This window comes from Cinclus cinclus, chromosome 1, assembly GCF_963662255.1.
Source record: "Cinclus cinclus chromosome 1, bCinCin1.1, whole genome shotgun sequence".
NCBI classification, from domain to species: domain Eukaryota; kingdom Metazoa; phylum Chordata; class Aves; order Passeriformes; family Cinclidae; genus Cinclus; species Cinclus cinclus.
Window position 1 is genome coordinate 56,553,635 of NC_085046.1, and position 22,417 is coordinate 56,576,051.

A 22,417-nucleotide genomic window follows, 5' to 3' on the forward strand; every position below is an offset into this window, starting at 1 on the left:
TCATCAAAACAAGTGGCCTAGCTTCAATTTCCTGCTCCAAGATCTTACTATTTTCTTTTAGCATAGGGTATATTTCCTTAGAAAGGAAATGCACATTTACTGATCATAATTACCTGTAGTGTTTGTATATGTTGTTTAGTTGGAGTCTTTTTTTGTGCTCTTTGTTAGTTTCGTTTTTTGGAGTTTTTTTATGAACACAGCATGCTCTTTAAGACTCTCAGTTGCTCAGCATATCCTACAGGTCTGACTATCTCTTGACAAACGCACACAATGCAAAGCATGTTCCAATTTAAAGATTAATTCTAGAAAGTAATCAAGTCCACACATGCACAAAAAAAGGAGAGTTGGAGCTTCTGCACAAAGTAATGATAATTTGCAGTTCTGTAATAGCTGCTTGATACTGAGCAATAAGGTTCCTAAAATACCAAAAGTTTACACCCTCATCTCTGCTCCAACAAGAGTTTCCCAGACTTATTTGTTTTTATTTCAGTCAGTTCTCGCTGATGAAGTTTGCAACAGAGCTTGCAGAGAAATTAAAATCTGAAAACTTACAACCCTTAACAGAGATCAGATCTTACCTTGTTTCAAAGAATACTCTGAACTTTATTACTTCAGTTGTATCTATTTTATAAAAGAGAGCTTTTTGCTGAATGGTAAAGATATTAAATATAGAATAAATAAGATATATGGTCTTACCCTCTATATTCTATGTATTTGTATATACATCCTGCGATTAGCATGGCAATCAAAGCATAGTACCAAGAGCAAATGAACATCAAGGCAAGACATAAACTCATCCCCAGGAATGAAAGAGTCCTAAAAGAAACCATTTTTTTCCATTTTTTTAAATAGGCATGCAAATGTTCTACAAAGTTAATTTCTTATTTAAGTTAACTTCCAGAAAGGCCTTTCTCTTTTAAAGGTTATTTTTTTAGCTAGTATAAAATAAAAAAAACATTGTCCCAATTTTAGCTGATATGAAAAAATTACATTCAGAACCTTTGTGTGACATAAATAATGCATCTAAATTAGACATAACAATAGATTTACTACACTTGCCAGTATTGCAACTTCAGCACCTACAAAGCTAGTTTCAAAACACATTATCACTTACTACTGTTGATTTGAAATTAAGCTAAAAAAATTGAAACAGTAATAAACAACTTTGTTACTTGCAGCAAAAAGAGTTGATTAGTTTAAATTCAATTAGACTCATCAATTCTATTCTTCACTTCTGCTGTGGTCTGTCTCTTGGCCAATAGCACAAGTCAATAGAATACAGAAAACAATCTTCTAAAGGTTACAAAGAAAAATTGACTGTAAGCTGAAAACAAATCACAAAAGCATTTCTAAACTTAAGTCTCTATGCCTGGTTTACCCACACTTATCAAATATAGATGTAAATCATCTCAAAACTGACAATTTTGTATATACTTTTAGTAATATACAACCTCCTAAAATCATTTTCATCCAATTTCCAAATTAGAGCTAACTCTGACTATACTGAGTGTGTCAATACAGTCAGCTTTAGCTTGGTGCCTTCAGTCTGGTACTTTAGTGCACTGAGATCAACTTTAAACTAAGGGAATGCTTTGTACCAGTTCTGAGGACATCAGTCTTGTAGTTACTCTACTTTCATTCAAAAAATAAAATGCCATGCCAATTCCAGCTGAACATTCCAACACCTTCTTTGACTGGAAGTAGTCATGCAGTGAGTCAGCTGCCTCACTGATGTCTCTGAATAAAATGGCATTGCTGCCAAATACATATATTTGGAGGGTTAGGTGTCAAACTAGTATGTAACTACTGAGCAGATACAAGAAGTTTTTTTCAAATCTAAAACTGCAACATTTCATTTTCACTCAGCTCATCTAAAAGGAAAAATCAGAAGGAACTCTTACATCCTAGAATCACACCAGCTTACCTACTTAAATGCTCTAGTATTTAAAGCTATTTTAGCAGTAAAATTTCTCAATAGAATTCTTTTTAATTATGTACCTTTAACATACAGTTTAAAAAAAAAAATCAAGAATTTCTCAATCTTAGTTTGAGGTGTTAATTAACCCATTAAAAAAGACTAAACAAAAAAAATCAAAACACACTTTCACCTTTTGTATTACTGACCTTTACTCACTTTTCAAAGGGTTGACTTCAGTTATTAAATGCAATGTCCAAATCATATTTTAAAACCAGTCATCACATCATCAATGAACCAATGATGTATATTGAATAAGATTTTTTTCTGTAGAAGTTCTGGGTTTGTGTTTTTTTAGTATAACCAAAATGAAAATTGTCCTAACCTTCCTGAATACTTTTACCAGTTCTACCTAAGTATATATACAGGGCAGATTTTATGGTTTTTCATCCTCATTTCCACACAGAAGACCTCTTGAGCTTCTAAGCAGAATAAAATGTCATTCTGTAACCCCTTTCCAAACCACCTATATTAGCCACGTTTTCATGATCACTGTTATTATTATGGCGCTACTTTAAACACAAGAAAACATATGATGCTCTTAAATGAGTTATGATTCATGCACTCTATAAGTCAGAAAGGAGATTTTGTTTTATTATTGAAATAAAATCAACAATTTAGGGCTGTATAGTTAGTTTTAACTCTTCTGCAGGAAGAAATATTCCCTACCAGTGGTAATACTTGAAACGAGGTCTCCAGTTGGGAGTTCGCAAAAGTGTCTGAACTGCACAAGCCAGATTTACAAACATATAGCACATAAGGAAAAACCTGTTAAGAAAGGAAGAACATTTTCTAATGACAAATGTACTAGACAGATGAGCATTAAAATGCAAACACAGTCCAAAAAGGGAAGGAAGGCATCCATTTTCCTGTACACTATGTTCACAGTGGCCAAGAGAACGTAAGACATATATTAAGACTACTTACAGAAGATTAGGCTTCAAAATATTGCATTAACATAATATAGAGCTTCAAACACATATTTTGGAGACAAACATGGCAAATAACTGACAATTATGGTGCATCATTTTTGGCAGAGACAGAGTCAATCTTCTTCTCTTTCTATAGTAGCTCAGATGGTATCATGTTCTGGACAAAGTCAATAAAATAAAATTCTATTTGTATTCAAAAAGAGTGAATTTTTTTCTGTCTCTGTTAGATGCACTTGACCTAAAATAGTAGTAATTCCTATTTTGAAATCCAATTTTTTTAAAAAGCTGAAAATATTTTTATTAACATTCCAGACCTCTGTCATGGAAAAACTTTTTGTGCCTAGAAATTAGTTCAGCCAAAACATTTTGTTGTTTCATATTATCTCCGGGATCAAGTAGAAATATAATTTGCTAGAAAACAAAGTCTAATGCATTATTTCAAAAAGAAAAATAATTACATAGTAATTTTAAAATAAAATACTATTTAACTTAGGAACACAAAACAGCACACTCCATACTTACATTGAAAGAATCGGTGCTACACTGTCCAATGAGGCTATCAAAATTCCTATTTCACAAATGCCAGCAGTGAGGAGCAGAGCCCAAGTTGGTTCTCCATTTGCTTTTCCATGACCAAATATCTAGTTCAAGTTTACAGTAAGAATAGGGAAAGCTGTTCATTATACATATACAGCTCATAGTAATAAACTATGGTGCAAATCATGAACTAACTTACTTAGTTCTAACTGTAACTAAAAGTTGTTATTAGTTACAAGGAAAATTATGAAATCTATAATATGAAAAGCTAAACCTAAAATTGCAAAACACACATTTCCAATATGAAATATGCTTACTAAAGTAAGCAATGACTACATAACATTAAAGTCCTATGGCAGCTGTTGTTAAAATATACTTAAGAAAACTGAAAAACATATGCATAACAGATTTATGCCTACTAAAAAAGCTAATACAGTTTAGGCCAGTACTTTTTGTAACATAGAAGTTAGGTGTCAATTCAGTACTTATCAACATAATATTGACCCTTAAAGAGAAATTAGATAAGACTACGATCCTGCACAGAGCCCTACCAAAAACCATTTAACGTGTGGTAATTTCCTTTGTGGAGAATTCTATACAGCTATATTGGTGACAGATGGCAAAATGCTTTGCCTGAGGTTCCAGTGGTATTTATTCTCCTCCATATTCCTCCATTCAATTACAGAAATTAAGTCCTCATTCATTCTCCATACTGTCTTCTTCTTTTAGCTTCCTTTGATCCATCAATTTTTCTACCATTATATTAAAATCTCCTTTTTTTCTACTCAAGCTTCAAGTCTTTTGAGGTTTTCTTTCTTAAATATGTCAATACTCTTGCTTCTGTAATAATTTCCTTGCATTTCCTTGATTGTCCATTCAGCAGCCATATCACTCCAAAACAGCAAGTGCATCCTCTAGCGACAAATCCCTCTCTAAATATCCTTCTTCTCTTCAATTCTTTCACTTCCCAAACCACAAATCTTTCCTTTCAATTATTCATTCCTTTCAAATCTAACTCTGAAGATGTGTGTAATCATAATGTCACCCTCTCTCTAACAAATTTTTGCTTCAGGCAGAAGTAGATTTTTCTTGTTCCTCTTTCTCTGTACTACCCAGAAATTACAACTCATTGTATTACAATCCCTTTCCATTGACAAATCAAACTCCATCACTAATTGACCCTAGCATACTTAGTGTATTTACTTCCTAACTTCCCCATAGAGATGACAGCTTTGCTGTACAGACACTATTATCTATTTTGGAGTTTTATTTACTTATTTTTAACGCAACTGTAGTGGATTTCTTCTTAAAACATGCACAGAGATGTTGGAACAAATCTTCATGTTTGGAGTCATGAGACAGAATTCTATTGTTACATCTTTGCTGACTTCATTTACCTTACAAAAATGAATAAAAATTAGATTTTCATCTCTGTAATATGAGAAGTTTTATGCAGTACCATACTGAGATTAGATAATTCTATTCACAAATGCAAGCAGTAAACACAGCCTAGAGTCTAGAAGTTGAGTTATGAGTTGCTTCTTGGTTCATTTATTTCCATTTATAGAATACAATATTCTCAGTTTGTAACCACTAACTTTTATGTGTAAAAACAAATATAATTAAATCGCACTGCACAAAAATATTGAAGCTCAAACTTTGTCCTACAATAGCTTGATCTATTATTCTACACAAATAGAACTGAGCTCCAAATCTTTTCTTTGCGTTCAACAGAAACAGCAGAAATAATGCGTCTTTTGGGGTTTTTTTTGGTCAAAGTAGAAGCTACATTGGAAGTACTGTAAAAACAAGAAAAAAAACTCACTTGAATAAAGGGTACAATGCCATCTCTTGCAATGGCCTGCAACAGCCGGGGTGCACCAGTGAGACTCTGGAGACCAGCACCACAAGTTGAAAAGAATGAACCAATCACAATAACCCATGGAGAAGGCCAGGCCAGTGTACCAACCACCAGATTTCCATTAACTGCTTCTCCAAACCTTAGGAAAGAACAGGGGAAATAAAAATAATTAAAAAAAAAAAAATCAGTAAGCATTAAAATAACTTTTACTACAGCTTCAACACCCATATTTCAATCTTTCCAGACAACAGTGCTTTCTAACAATAAGCACTATGTTACAGTAGGCACTATAGGATTTCCCAACCAAGCAATCTCTCCTTATTGTGCTGTTTTAAAGAAGACATTATCATCAATTCACATTAAGTGCTGCCTCTAAGCAGATTTGCAGCAGTTATCAGATATCTTGGCAAACTCTTCTGAATTAACAGCAATAGCAGGAGTATGTACATATGTATCTTACAGATCCTTGTGATAGCTAGGAACTAGTTTGCAGAAATCTGTTCCACTAGTAATAAAAGTACACCCTGAGGCATAAGCAGGAGACTTATAAGAAGTATTAGCCTTTCCTTTTAAAAATGTGACACCAACATGCAAAAAGTAAATAGAGAAATTACTAGACACAACCATTTTGAGTTTTCCACATTTTCTGGCAGTTAGGCAAGCTGATGCAATTTTTAATTTACTACAGCAAACAAGTGGGTAGAAATCAAGAAGAGGTGCTTTCATTACAGTCCCGAGTGTCCCATCCCATACTAACTCCACTTTTTTTTTTTTTTAGATACTTAACTTTGTTAATTTAGGCATGACTTGAATAAACTACAAAAAGGTTATTCCTCCCTCTCCCATCCTTGGAACTCAGTTTTGTCTTAAAAGCAAGTATTCTTGTAGTTCATCCTACTGTTGTTATTAAGCAGCCAAAATTAATTTTAAGGCTACCTCTACTGTAACACCACCCTTATTTTTTTAATTGAGATCAGGTTTTTCCGAATAAAAGGAAAAGTCTACAAAAATGAAAGAAGAGAAAAACTAAGGAAAACTGAATGCTTTTTGTTTTTTCAGACCTGCTTTTAAAATAGGGTCAAGAAACACAGCAATGAAGTGGATACAATAAGCCAGTGCTCAAATTCTTGCTTATGACCAAGTTGGATGCACGACTACATACTATTTTCAGCAGATGAAAAAAAACAAAAGGCAAATCACAATCTTCAAAATTATAGGATAAAATCCATATTGCGCTTTTATAACAAGATTCCTATAACTGTACAGTTATTCTTAGTTCAAATTCTAATGCCTATTTTTAGCTAAACACAGGATAGGAAGAACTTCAAGAGATGCAAGAAACAGAAAAATATACAACCTACTTTTTACCACTGCAGATATGACAATCATAATGAAAAGAGCATCAAAACTGAGCTTTTAGACCAGACTAAAAAATCATACACTTTACTGTTCTGCTGAATTTTAGCCAAATAAGAACTGGCAGCAATGTAAATGAAAGATCATAGATTTAAGGCTCTTGCTACAATGCAACCTGCTCTAATGATAGCTAACAGCTTACAAAATTCCCTTACCTCCCCTTACCCTGTAAATTTCAAAAATATGAGTTTAGCTCTGCATTAATTCCTTATTTCAGAATTAATTTACTATTTCCTAGGCGGTTTGATTTGGCTTTTCTATTTACTGTGAAGAACAAGCTATCAGATATTTTCACTGATGCAGCAATATAATTTTAAAGTAAAAATCACAGAATCACAGAACAAGTAATATTGGAAGGAATCACAGTGGGTAATCTGATCCAACCTTCTTACTCAAGCAGGGTCATGCCAGTGGACATTGCACAGGATTGTGTCCAGACAGTTCTTGAATATCTCCAGTGAGGTATTCTAGTGAGGGAGACTCTACCACCTCTGGGCAATCTGTTCCAGTACACAGTCACTTGCACAATAAAGAAGTTCTTCCTCATATTCATGTGAAATTTCCTGTGCATCAGTTTCTGCCCACTGCTTCTTGTCCTGTCCACCACAGACAGGAACCCAGGTCCATCTTCTTAGCTCCCCTCCTTCAGTTACTTAAATACATTGTTGAGGTCCCTTCTCAGTCGTCTTTTCTTAAGGCTGAGCAGGCCCAGTTCCCTCAGCCTTTCCCCATAAGAGGGATGCTCCAATCCCTTTATCATCTTCATAGCCTTCCATTGGACCTCCAGAGTCTCCATATCTCTCATGTACTGAAGAGCCCAGAAATGAACACAGCACTCCAAATGTGGCCTCACCAGGGCTGAGTGGAGAGACAGAATCACCTCCTTGGCCTTGTTGGCAATGCTCTTCCTCCTAACGCAGACCAGGACTACACTGGTCTTGGCCACAAGGGCATACCACTGGTCCAATACAGAACCCTGGGGGACACACTAGTTACAGGTGTCCAGCTATCTGCCACTGATCATGACCCTCTGGGATCTACCACTCAGCCACTTCTCAACCTACCTCACCATCCACAGTTGTTGAGTTTGCCTATGAGGATGCTGTGAAAGACAGTGTCAAAAGCCTTTCATGGATCCCCTGCTGCTTCCTGTATCAGTTTGGTTAGAATCCAGCTTTTAAATTATGGTTTTTCTTCTAGACTAATGAAATAAGTAGTTTCAACATCAACTTCACCACCTTTTAAACAATACCCCAATGACACTCTCTTATCACCATAAGCAAACATGGGCCTCAGTATAAAAGAGAGCCAGACACCAGGAAGAAAATAACTGTGAAACCTGACAAAAGATTCATATTAACCAACTTCACCTAATGGAGAAATTGATCAGAAACTGGAGATTCTCTTCTTACTCCTGTCCATCCCATTTATTCCCTTCATTCTTCCTATTATGCCTTAAATTCATCAGGCAATTAACATGGTTGAAAACTGACATGACTCCTGATGTACTACTGAGATTTTAAACCAAAAAATAACACTGAATCATGTCTAGTGGAAATCATAGGTCTGATGGTACACTGCAGTCTTATAAACTCCTCTTGTCATGTAGCTCTCAAATTTTTTTGTGTTCCTCAAAAACCTATTACTTCTCCCAAAGTAATATCCCCCTTAACCCGATCCATCAGCTCTGCAAATACTAATTATGATTTTCTTCATCAAGAAAATTTTGTTAGGCTGGTTCAACTTCAAACATTTATCATAGATTCTGCTTCTTGAAGGCATACAGTTTAATAACCAGACCAGTTTTTGCATCCATCTCAGTTTAACAGACAAGCTTTCCCTCCAGCCAGTTTTAAACTAAGCAAAAGAAATACATACCACATAGATATTCCACAGAAGAGCCATTAATAAGTCCTATTAGTGCAACCTATGATTATATACACTCCATGCAATAGTAGAAATTGAATATTACTTACTTATCTCTTAATATTACACCTTCTATACAGGCGCCAAACAACACTATACAGGAGAGATCTGTTACTGAGACTGAAGGAAGATTACTCTCTAAAAAAACATAACATAGAGAAAACCCCACCATTTTTCACCAAGGTGTGAAATGAAAACGTCCATGACAATGAAGCATGTGTGTGTTTTTCCTCATTGCTTTTTTGTTAATTTGGGGGTTTTTTAGCTCTTCCCTGCTACAAATTTTTAGTTTATATTCTTTATGACTGTATTTGATTCACAGTGATTTATGAAGTATTGGAAGTCACCAGTTCATATATCATGCAACAGAACAGGTATTTTCTCACACAAAATAGCAAGTACTTGTGTAGTCTAGGTTTTGAAGGACCAACAACTCCTATTGTAGGTTGTTTGATTTAAGATATGGTTATACTGAGTAAGATAACAATCTGTCAACTGAAGCCTAATGCTAAAAACCTTTGGATCACTTGACTAAAGACATAAATTTGAATTTGAAGCACTAGTAGAATACATATTTGTTAATAAAATTTGACATATTTTAATAATGTTTATAAATAATACTGCTATTTCTTCTCAGTTTAGATTTCATTTATTTTATACTAAGGACACTCTAGTGACTTTCCACTGAAAAACCTGTTATACCTACAGAATCTACAGAATGCAGGCTAGAAAAAAAGTCACAGTATAAAGGATACAAATAAAAGATGTAGTTGAAATAGCTAAAATTGTTCCAGTAGGGATAGATTTCTGAGCATCCTTTAGATCTCCAGATCTGTTTGAACCTGCCATAATACCTTAAAAAGAGACAAAATTTATGTCATAAAAACAATAACTCCATGATAATAACTAATAGAATAAGAATATCAAATTTTAAGACCAATTTAACTCAAATATTAGCAATGGAGCAGGCTACAGAATTATATTACAATCCCACACAAATCCTCAATTTATACCTTCATTTTATTCAGAAATCTGTGCTACTAGCCTCTTGAATAAGCAAATCCTATAAAGGTCAGTAAAAAGACAGATTAAAAAATATATTTTTTAGCATTACCTCAGAATCCTTCTTGAAATGAAGAAATACAAGGAGTAGCAATTTTGCTACTGTGGTCAGATGTTATAAATTAATAGGGGCTTACTTTGCAATTTTAGCCAGTATGACCTGATGCACTAACTTTCTACTAAACAGACCATCATAATAACAAGCCAATATAAGCAAGCTAACCAATAAACTAAAAAATAAAAGCTTATAAGCAAAAAATAAAAGAGCAGGCAAGAAAAAGAATGGTTAGAAAAATCATATGTACACATGCGTGTGAATCTAAAAAGAGAACAAAATTATTGTCTAGCACATACTGTGACAGGAGGGAAAGAAACCTATACAATAGGTATAATAATAGGTATATTAGGTATAATAGGATAACTAATTCTGCCATCTCTCCTAGAATTGACCTGACCACTGGAAGCAGAAACATGGAAGTAACATGTTCCAGTGCAAAAACATTGTCAAACTCCATGGAATGAAACATTAAGCATGGGTTCAGATATGATGAAATGTTGGTAAGAGTCTGAAGTAAAGAAATGGGAGCAGTGGGGTTCAGACAGTGAATAGGGATGCTTCCACTTCATAATAAACCAGTGCTGCAACTTCCTGTTGGAGTTGTATCCTGTTACTTGACACTACAATTATTTCAGCGGGTACTTTTGAAGGAAAACAGGTTTAGTTTTTTTCCAGTCAAGCATGAGCTGAGGAAAATGAAATACAATTAGTCTAAGCTTAACAAAAAAAAGTCTACGCAGTTAATATGGCAAAACAGTATTGGCTATATAAACACATCCCAGGCAGTTAACCAGGCAGCTTGGACACTGGAAGAATCATTTTAATATTAAACTGTTCTCTCATGCCTTTGAAGATTGAAGTGTTATAAACATATGCACCTTATTTTGAATAAGCATTTAGCAACACATGAAGGTTTTGCTTTCTTTGTAGACATAGAAATGGCCCCTTAAACAGATTTCTGGTTTAAGTCCTATAACCTCCAGAAGTCATCAACCACGACCTATGTCTCCCTAGCACCAGAAGGTTTTAGGTACATAACCTCAGACACAGAAGCTAGCAACAGCATGAGTCACCTATAAGATTGGTGAAAATGAAATTTTTTTCACAGGATTTTTCTTTTTTATATAAGTACACATCCTCATGCAAGAAAAATAGTTGTGTCTACCTGTCACAGATGGGAAATAAATCCCTACAAGCATTGTGAAGTACGTCATGATGTCTGTAAAAACATAAGGAAGTCCACTCATTTTTGAGTCTTCTGATCCGGCAACTGATGGCTGATCTTTTTTCTCAACTATTGATCCTTTTTCTGAATAGGCACTCCAGAGATTATCTACAAGGTGGGGGAAAAAACAAAATCAGTGTCATCTCTGTTTCAGGATATCAACTAGTGAGAATTCAATACTCCTAGGAAACAGATGCCTTTTTCTTACACAAAAATCATGACATTTCCCAGTATGAGTAATACCAATTGTAACAGGTGAGCATTCCAATCCATGCTGTAAAAATGCATTAGTGTGAGATGTGTCCTGCAGAATTTTCACTTCCTTTAAAGGATATAATACAGTTACAGAATAAAATTCTAACATATTTACAGAATGTACGCTTACATTTCATAGTCACACAGATGTACTATTGTGAAAAAATAAGGATACTTATCTCCAGGTTCAGGGAATCTTAGTATACACTAATACTTCTTATTCTTGTATTTTGAGGAGCATTATGGAAAAAAAGTGGTACTTAACAGTAATTTGGGTTCTTTGAGACCTCCTGTACAGAATAATTCTAGATAACAGTTCAGGATTCAGCTGTTCATGGCAAAAGATTTCCACATGGTGACAAAAGCAGGATAACCAGACTCCAGAAGATCACTGATAAGCAAAAAAAAAAGCCCAGCAGAATACAGCTCAAATTCCCCAGCAAACTAAGCATGCTTGTTTGAAGACTGATAGGTCAAAGAGCCAGTAACTTTTGAGAGCATACATTTGTTGAAAACACTGGCTGTGTACCTTGACAAGATTGTGACAACAGACCACACAGATTCTTATTTGAAAATGAGACAAGTTGTCCTATCATATGCAAGAAAACGAAGTACATACTCTCCTGGCCTGTCAAGAAGACAAAGGATTTTACAGAAAGGAAATAAACAATTCCCACGGTCTGCCAGGATGATCAAATAGCCAATTTTCATAACATTATATTAATAACTTTAGGGAATTTAAATACAATATTCTAACCCTTTATAATAACAAAAAGTAACCTTGAGCACAATAGAAGATCGACTTTGAACAATAAGTGGCCAAAGAGAGGGTACTATTATCCAGATTTGTAACAAAAATCTTACATCAGTAAGCATATATATGGATGTATGCATGAGAAGAAGAGAAAGCAGAACAAAGATTAAAAATAAATATTATTTGCTAAGGAATTCGATATGTATTACTACAACAAAAAGGAGTAACAGACTGATCTAGAGATAAGACCAAAGCCATAAGAAGACTTAATGAAACAAGAAAATTTTAAATTTCATGAATTTTAGAAGAGATTTGATAAGTGATGTAAAATGACTAGATCTCAAAATCAGCATCTATCTACACCAAATGAAACATAAGAAATACCAGAAAACAGTTTGAATTGCCAGTGAAAAGCACAAACTCTTAATAAGCACTCAATAGCTTGTGTCCTTTATCCTGCATGACACAAGAGTGACAGTGACCTAAGGACTGCAATTGTGGAATTAATTGTGGAACTCTGCATGTCAGCACAAGTAGGTAAAATCGACTTAGATATTTTGTTGACTAGAAATCACTTTCCCATTTCATAATATGTCACACAAAGCTTTCCTATGCTCATTTTCCCAAAAGTGATAATCCAAGTGAACCTGCCAGATATTCGGCCCTTGTAGGACCATTCCTTGATTGCTAAGGCTCCTCTAGCAGCAAACATTTAGGGTACATACACAAGAACTGGTAGAATGTATCAGATCAACACGCTACCAACATCGGAACAATGTTGATTAAAGCTAGTTGCAGAACTGTATCATTTTTGTAAGGGTTATAGGCATATTTAGTCAGCCACTTGCAGAATGATTTATTATTGTAGGACGACATCCACAGAAAGTATGTAAGAGATGAATACTTACTGCGTATGAGTGTCCAATAAATGGTGTGAGGACTTAGCACACTTACTGAGACACTCAGCCATAGCGTCTGAATATTCCCAGTTACAGCTCAAGAAGCATTAATGTGCAGAGCCTGCAGCTGCAAAGTCTTCCCACAACACAGAACATATATCAAGAGGAAGAAAACTCTCCTTGAGAAATCTCTGCCACGAGAGCTCAAACTTTAGGTATCAGAATGTGTGCTCACACGCAGCAAGTAAGACACCTAGTTTTAGCATGAGGTGTAACTAGGATTGTGAAATGCATTGTTAAAGAGTAGTTCTTGTTCAGAGAAATGTTAATGAGTGAATAGAAGCAGAGCACGTATTTTCAAAAGCAGGAAAAGCAGTACTCAGCCTGAAATCTCCAAGAACATTGAAAGACCTGAGGTTGACATGAAATAGTACTGATATCCAAGGACAAATGGAAGGCCATTTCTTCCATTTAAGTGTTTCAGGGAGATACAGAAACTAAAGACTCATGAGTAGTCTCTGTGCATGAACAGTCAATAGCAACAATAGCAGTTGATAGAGGCAATAGAAATGGCAGTTATCTTTGAGTTCTGACAAGACTTAGTAGTTACTCAGTTTTTCTTGAGTTTTCAAAGTCTGGGGAAGCCTCAACTCAGGTTTTGTAAAAGAAAATTGTCAGAAGTATTCAAATTCCTTGAGGGAAACATGAATTAAGGCGATGCACTTGGATCAGTCCATCTGTATTTGCTATGTTTTTAAAATATTCCTCACCCAAGGACTCTATAGCAGACATTGGATAGGAGGAATTCTCCTCACATGGATACAAAGAAAAAAACACAAAGAGTTCAAAGACAGAAAACAACAGGTAAAAATGGAAATACAGCTTTGTAATGCAGAAGAACCACCAGTATCTTCTACCAGGATGACCATCAGCATGTAACCAGTGCAACCCAGTACACTCAAATAGCCCAAAAATAGGAGCCGGCACCAAGATGAGAGCCTGCTGGCAATTCTCAGTTAATTCAAAGCTGTAGAAGGAAAAACAACTGCAATGAACTTTAAAAAAATCTAAAACAAACAAACAAACCAAAAACCTATCAGAATCGGTGAGTAAACATAATGGAATTGATGAAATTCACTATATGTAAGCAAAGACCAGTGAATACTGGAAAGCATGTTGCTCACACTGAGCTTTCAGAGACTCCTGGTCTTTGGAGATCTGAGCATTATGTGGGAATGAATTAGCAAAATATCCTTGTACACAGGATTGCTTGCCCAATGAAACATTAAACAATGAATGGAACAAAAGAAAAAATAAATATACTCAGCCTGAAACCTCCAAAAAGTAAAAGAACAATTTAAATCTTAAAAGGTAGCAAAAATTTTTAATATACAGCTGACTTATGAGCTGGGGCAGGAAATGCAAAATTATTCACAAAAAACTGCAGATATGAATATGGTAAATTATCAAATTCAGACAACAAAGTCTAAGTTACATTTCTTGTAACAAGCACAATTCGTTTTTCATTGAGAAAGTTATTTTTAAAAAACCCACAAATTTAGATTCAGAGAAGCCTATGTTTCATTTAGTATCTTCTAATCTATTTGTACACTTTATATGTGATATTTTAAACTGCAGTACTATAGCAGCAGCCATTGCCCAGTGTCCCTATGCAGCATATTTATATAAATCAAACCTTATTTTAAGGGAACGAAAAGGAAAGGTATCAAAGTATCCATTTCATTCCCAGAAACATTATTTGTGTGTTTACAATACAAATTATTACACATTTAAGATGAATCCTGTGACTTGATGCAATTTGAATTCCAAGTTGCCACAACCATACAGATCTGTAAAGAGGAGAAAATCTATACACTTTGTAGACTGCTTTTCTTTTTTTTAATCACTAACTTGTACACATTGGACAATCCACAGAACTTCATTCTCATTGCACCACCTGTGAACTGGAAACAAGTTCTCCCTCAGGAGAGTTTGAAAACGTATTAATGAACAGCACATTGAAATTTATGTTTGGCATACACATTTTTTAAAAAGCTGTGATAAGCACTTTATTACCTTTTTTGATGGAGCAATGGCTTTTGAAAGAGTTTTTATAAAACTCCAATTACCCCCAAATTAAACCACTTGATACTAAGATTCTAAAACCAGATGAAAATTTTATAGGAAGAAGCATTCTCAAGGTAATAATCTTTCACACAAATTAGGGGTAAAGAAATAGCAACAGACTAGACCACTATATTACTGAACAACCATTAGCCAAATTAATAATGTCCAAAAATTTTTAAATCACTGAGCTTTCCAACTTACCGGCTAGAACACCACTCATTATTCCTGGAATTCCTTGAATTTCTGTTACATTATTGCGACTAAAGTAGTCATCACATGTAGCATTAAGCAAAGAACTATCACAGAACAGGCGCCACAAAGGTGTAGTCTTTGTTTCATTATTGCTTTCAGTAAATTTGGCACAGACCTCAAAGCTGCGTTTTGACAATGTACGGTTTCCAAGGAGACAGATACTATAAACAAGAAAAATCAAATCAGTGTTCCTTCATTCAATACAAGGCTGTGAATCAAGCCATTTTTTGTCCATTAGAGTTCTTCAGAAACCTGGTATTTAGACTATCTACCTTAAGGCCTATACTACATCTACTAAAACAATATTTAGTTTCTACATCTAAAACTATCATCAATAGTCTTCAAAACACAGGTAAAATATTTCTACTTTATGATATTGGGAGCTATTTTGCCTTCTGACTTGTTCTTTAGAAAGTACAATCAATTTAAGCAGCTTGACTACTAAGTAACAGCAATCATGAGGCATTCAGTCCTACAAGAAAGAAGTAAAATTTTAGTAGAAGAAATAAAATTTAAGTAATACTTTATAAATTTAATTAAAAGATGAGTCTGATGAAGAAAACAAAAAAGTAAGATTAAGTAAATCATGCCCTCCTTCTTCTAGCAACTAAAATTTTTAATGATCCTCAATAATATTACAATCCCAAAGGCAGGAAATAAGCCAAGAAGGTTAAACGGCAAAATTTAACAACAGTGATGGGAGTACAAATTAAAGAATCATGTATTGGGAAGCAAATTATTTCTTTCAGGAATGAAAGAAAATTAGAAAAGTTTGAACAGTTGTCAAAAGCTAATTCCTACCAGCACAGAATATTAAGGTTCTAGGTAGACTCCTTTGCTAAACTATACAAAAGATGCTTAGGATTCCAGGTTTGCTTTAAAATGGAATGATATATATATCTATGAAGACAAAAGAAGGAACATCAAATAAAACATGCGAATTAGGCAGCTACACCAGTGCAGCTTCAAGTTATTGCGTCACAAGGAAATTGAAAAGATTTAACAGAAAACTCTAGCTAAAGAGACCATCTTGCCACTTCCGTTGCTTATTTTTCTTTTGAATTGCTACTGATTTGATGACTTAAAGCAGCAGGGTCAAATGATACAATTCAGTTTCATTCAACCGTGAGATCTTGAGGTAAACTATTTTACCCCCTATACAATGGACAAACTTAACGGAGGTTAGTGATACCAACCCAACTAACCAGCTACATGGAAGCTGTTTTGTTTGGGTTTTTTTAATGACCTCCATCAGATCGGTCTTATCATTACATAAAACCGCACTTGAATCCCTCATTTTAAGGCAGACTCTAAATGTAAACCATTATATTTGTGGAAAACAAACTCTTTATCTTTTTCCCCCCAGTTGAATAATTTAACCATAGCAGCCATGCATTAGGTTTCCAGTTAATGAGTCTTACCAATGCTACATATCCACATAAACCCTCTTTTACCTATACAGGTGATAAAAAGATATTACTATTTCCCCACTGGAAGTTACTGTTAAGAAACACAAGTTTTATTCAGAAATACATCAACATTTACATGTTACATGTAAAATCATGTTACAGAACAGTCCACAAGTACTGGTCTAATGTTCAATTTGCAATGTAATTACCAACACTTCAAAGTAATATTGCATTTGTAACAATCATAAAGCAATGGATAACTTATTATGAAGTTATCAGCCTATTCTGATCATGTCTTAAGCAACATAATTTTGTTTCCTCTTTCAACAGAAAAAGATGCACAAAAATGCGACTCACATAACTGGGTAAAATGCAACTAATAACTGGAGTAAAGAAGTAACTCTTATTGAGCTAAGAATTAAGAACATTGAGGACCTTGAGAAGCAATAGGTCATGCATAACAACAATAAAATTTTATTTTATTAATTGGAAAGTCTTGACAAACACAAGTGAATTTAAACACTTTAATGTTTCAACTTTAAGGAGGGAGAAACTGAAGTTTCAAAAATTTCTTCATAACACAGAAAGTTTAAAAGTATGTTTCCTTCATAACTATGGTTCATAGCTACAATGGTTTTTTGACCTTTTAACTTTATTTTATGGGTTTTTAGTTTAAATCTTTAGACAAAGCAGTTACATTTACTGTCAGCAAAACTGACCTTCTTACTCCTTAGGTGTGGATGGAATAACAGCCAGTAATTTTAAGCTTCAAAGAACATTTTCTAGAGTTATCATGTCTTATGAAAAATGAGAGAAATACTCAGAATAACAAATGCGCACATTGGTATTTAAACTACATAAACCTACCACTGAAACCAATGCGGTTGTATTTTGAAACTTAGCTTAAAGTGTGAAATGGTTACAGTAGCTATTCCCTCCCCACACTTTTTTTCTTTTAAATAATCCATACAACTTCAATACTGCACTTACGGAAAGTCAGGTGGGTCAAAAGCAGTCTTAATTACTCCAGCATATATGGCAATGATGGAAAGAATCACACAGGCAAGGAAGACCAGTGCAAGTTTGTTGACATACTTTACTCCCACAAAAACTACTATGGCCATCAGAATGATAATACATGTTCCATAGACTCTCATGTTGTTCAGCATAGCCTCTGATTCTTTAGCAACATCTGTCACTTTAAATATAGCAGCATTTGGAGTAATATAGGTCTGCAAGAGATATGGCAAGCTATCAAACATGTAATAATGAACATTTTACTAAGAAATCATTTACTTGAACTACAAAATCTAACCCCCTATACCAGTTTTGCTGTTATAAATGAGTTTAACCATATAATTTGGGCATTTAGAAACTGTAGAGATAAAAGAAAGGAAAAGGCAAGGGTGACAGAAATAAAGTTTTGAGAATAGAATACAGCTTTAACGGGAGAGAAGAAGCTGGAGCAAAAGAGCTTCCACTCCTCAAATTCATGTGTCTGCAAAATGGGAAACACCGCTAAGGAATCTGGGGGGGAAAGGAAGTAGCACACAACAAAAATAAAAGAAAAAAACCCCAAACCGTAGACTAACTTCCATTGATTGAAACTAAATATGAATATTCAAATGAAATTATAATAAACCAGAACTGTTTCCAGTACTATAGACCCTATATTATACTTCATAAAAGTTTAGTCTAAAGTTGCAACAGCACAATTTAAGATTTGTGTGAAAAAGCTTAGTCACGTGCTGAAACGCATTTCAAACTACTGCAATTTCAAACAAGATTCTCTTATAGAGCTCTCTTTCTTAAATTTTGGTGTGTTCTACCTGAAAAGAAGTTGGAAACTGCTTACAGCACTTATACTGATAAATGCATGTGAGAAGAAAAACTGATCTGTAGTTCTGAGACACTAATGTACTACACTTCATAACAATATCTGTATTTCTTCTAGCAAAAAAACCTCTTCTCTGCTCAGCTACTAGGACTTCAATATTAGAGATTGAGGGAACTTTAGTCCTTAAAAAAAAAAAAAGCTGCTAAAATGACTATTTTTCAATAATATAATTTCTAAAGGCAAGAAGAAAATTTGAGCAGGAGGCTACCATGATACATTCATAAGCAAAATCCAAAAACAGACATAGACAATTATTTACCAGAATTTTGTTAGATTAAATTTAAGTTTAGTAAATTAATATTTACTAGAATGCTGGAAGAAATTATAATTGTCACATCATCATGGAAGAAAAAGAAAGCAAATTAAAAATTATTACAGATAGTGTATATATTGCTAGAAAAACCCTACACTGTGACATTGCAGAAGTTTCAGGCTCTTTATGGAGGTACTCCATAAGATTTTCTTGTGGATTTTGTTCCCCTGCTGTTCACAGCCTTTGCCAGGGAAAATCACAGGCAGATGACTGATTCCTGTTTCTCCAAATAATCCAGTGGTGGAGGAAAAAAAAAAAAAAACAATACTCATGCACTGTAGCTATGTCAGGGGTCTATTCTGAGGTCTTTGTCAGATATCCTGGGCAGTATTTTACTTCAAATTCTGTAGCTGAACCCCGTACATTTTTATTAGCAACACAAATACATGGCTCTAATAAGGGAGAACAGTGCACCAAATTAAATCTACAGTTCAACATGCACTCGTGTTATTACTATAGATCAGATAACAAGCCAGATCAAATCACACAAGCAAGCATTAGTGAAGACTATCTCTACTTTAAATTTTAAAAAGCCTGGATTTGATGACATGGTAAGCAACAAGAAAATTCTGAAGTAACTCCTGTGCATACCTTCAATTTTTGATATGATGACCAATTATTGGCCCCTTCTGGATGAAGCAAAGCCATAGTAGCTGGGCCACTGCCATACAGGCAGCCTTCCACAGCATCTTTGCAAATATATGAAAATTCAAAGCCAAAAGTTTGGAAAAGAGGAAGTGGGATAGATTATTATTGCCTCATTGCAGATATGCCCTTCATGGTCTTCATAACTTTTCCTTGGGCAGCAGTGATGCTAGGTAATGCTAGCCTGATCTAGGCTTGCAGACTATCATTTGGAAAGAGAAGAATTCTGCGTGGTTCAAACATTAAGTAGAACAAATATGCATCAAATAGCGTTTAATTTATTTTTGTATTACTGGTAAGAATTTAACTTCCTCAAATGGTCCTGAGTAGAGTAAGAATAAAGATCAACATCCTGAAAATGTAGTATCAAAACATTAGCAGTCACCAAACTCAAATGCCTTTTAGACCATTAAGAACATTCATCAGCAATATCCTAAAGCAGCCCAAATACATTTAGTTTTAATAGAAACTAGCACTTACCAATAAAATTTCAATGGTACCAAGAATGTACATTGCTCCTGCAAAGGTTGTGCCCAAGTAGAAACAAAGTCCCACTGCTCCACCAAACTCTGGCCCTAAAGATCTTGAAATCATGTAGTAAGAGCCTCCAGCTGTGAAGGTAACAAAACAAAAACACCTCCAGGTCTTCAGTTTAAAGACGGCAGTAGAAAAAAAACTTTTGAATGATTCAATCAACATAATCAAGACAACCACTGCATGTGTCTCCACTGACATGCTCATGCCAAGACTAATCAATGTCTATGCCATCTAGGCAGTTAGTATGTATGTTTCAGGGTAAATATCCCTATGTGCATTTTTTGTGGAACACAAAGTGAAGACGAAAGAGGAAAAATTCCGCCAGTTAACAGAAGTAAATTAGAAAAGGATATACAGGTATAAATAGATGTGAATTAATTTTTAGCTTCTAACCTTAAGCTGTTCCCCATCAAACAAAAACTTCCCAAAATAATTGCTTTATGAGGCAAGGAGAAAACAGAATACTTTCTACTGATACTTGCTATTTTCTGTATATGAAACCATTGCCACTTTCACTACAGACCACATTTTTTAGTACTGTTTAAAGGTGTTGGGTAGGGATGGATTGCTTTCTCTTGTCAATTTACATCCTATTCAATTTGACCCTAAGTTCTTCAATTCTTCTCACTCTTACTTTCCCTCCCATATGTATAATTTATCTTATCTTTGATTAAAATAGTATCAAATCATTGCTGACATTCTGCAGAAGGCCCAGTTAAAGACTGCATCTCACATTGAAAAGTTATTTATAAAATCAATTAAAAGAAAATATGTATTTGACACAAAAGCATTACTTCCGATATTTGAGAACTATAAGAATTTCTTATTCCAGATTTAAACTTCCATCATTAGAGAATTTGCCATGCAAGATAAAATGCTTCATTACCTGGAACTACACCATTTGTTGCTATAGCACTCATTGAAATTGCAGTTAGCATAGTCTGTGGAAAGATGAAATACAGGAAATTTAAATTACCAGAGTTTTGGAGGTTTTTTTTTTGAAAGACTGAGCAAAACAGTAATCAAATGGAACTAGATTTTTTTCCCCCCCCAGGATGTTTAATTTGGAATATCCATGCAATTTAAGTACTCAATTTTTCAACAGAAGATTTAGTTAACTTAGATATTTGACACAGTCTTTAAAAAAGAACTGGAAGAATACAGACCATTGAATATACTTAAAATATATGTTCATTATTCCAATTAAAAAGTAGTGAAAACTAATTGTAACATTGTTATGACAACAGTAGTGGTCTCACATACTAAAAAAATCACTTTTTGGATGCAATGCTGTGGTTTGATTCGTAGTTTGTTATTCAGTTTGTTCTGAAGTTGTAAAAAGCAGAACAGTTCAGTTCTCAAAGTAAAAATTAAATATTTGCTAAAGGCTGATTTAATAAAACTCATTGAATACTTGAAACAAAAGCTTATTTCAATCAACTCAAAAAAATGTCCATATGATGCTGGACACTCACTACTTAAATATATAACCCATTTCTGTCAATTCAAGCATATTAGTTAAATATCACTTCAATTTAACAAGTATGATTAAATATGGTTATTTTCCCCTGATATTCATATAGGTATCAGTACTCTTACAACAGAGGATTTGGCCAAGAGCTTAAAACAAAAAGTAAAATAAGGTTAACTTACACAAGCACAACACATGAACACAATGATGAAAGACTCAAGAACTCCAGCTGTTCCTACAATCCATGTTAAACGCAGGAAAAGGATGACTCCCAAGATGTTTTGCAAACAGGGAAGATACACACCAATAAAAGTGCCCATTCGTGGACCCTGGAAACAAAGTGAGAACATTAATTCCTTTGCACTAAAAAAATTAAAATCCATAAGCTCTTTATTCTATAAACACTTATCACAAATGTTCATTGAACAAATGCCAAGTGAAACAGAATAATATCTTCAGAGTGTCCAGTTTTGCAAATATTCACATGCTATTTATGAGGAGAAATTCCTGGAAAGAGAGAAAATTATTTGTGATAGCAAACCCTCTTGTTCCACAAGAATTAGGATGAAACCATGATAGGGATAGAATGGCCCTTTATCTATTGATTGCAACACTTTACAAACCTTTTCTGAAATACCAGTTACAGGCAAAAGTTACAAGCTGAAGATAAATTACTGCATAATAAAAGTATCATTTATATTCTGCAAAAAGTCGATCACAAATTGCCACACAGCTGGCACAAAAAAATGCATTCAATAGTGTTTTCAATTTTTAAAAAAAGACAGACAAGGTATGAAGACAGAGCAAGAAGTAATGCAGGGCTGACAATTCTTTTTTCAAAAATCGTAAAACCTGTCATGACATAG

General features: G+C 34.4%; 1 protein-coding gene across 2 annotated transcripts in view; it reads right to left on the minus strand.

Moving 5' to 3' along the window:
• The window catches only part of SLC12A7 (solute carrier family 12 member 7), a 61,088-nt gene that overhangs the window by 22,110 nt on the left and 16,561 nt on the right, over positions 1-22,417 (minus strand). For both annotated transcript variants that reach the window (XM_062498272.1, XM_062498262.1), the window contains exons 4-15: positions 21,734-21,880; positions 20,967-21,021; positions 20,024-20,154; positions 17,679-17,920; positions 15,229-15,440; positions 10,933-11,100; positions 9,403-9,501; positions 8,698-8,755; positions 5,270-5,444; positions 3,430-3,548; positions 2,645-2,743; positions 697-816 (exon numbers count right to left, since the gene is read on the minus strand). In XM_062498272.1, coding sequence (XP_062354256.1) covers positions 697-816; positions 2,645-2,743; positions 3,430-3,548; positions 5,270-5,444; positions 8,698-8,755; positions 9,403-9,501; positions 10,933-11,100; positions 15,229-15,440; positions 17,679-17,920; positions 20,024-20,154; positions 20,967-21,021; positions 21,734-21,880 — 1,625 coding nt within the window. The remainder of the gene's footprint in view (positions 1-696; positions 817-2,644; positions 2,744-3,429; positions 3,549-5,269; positions 5,445-8,697; positions 8,756-9,402; positions 9,502-10,932; positions 11,101-15,228; positions 15,441-17,678; positions 17,921-20,023; positions 20,155-20,966; positions 21,022-21,733; positions 21,881-22,417) is intronic.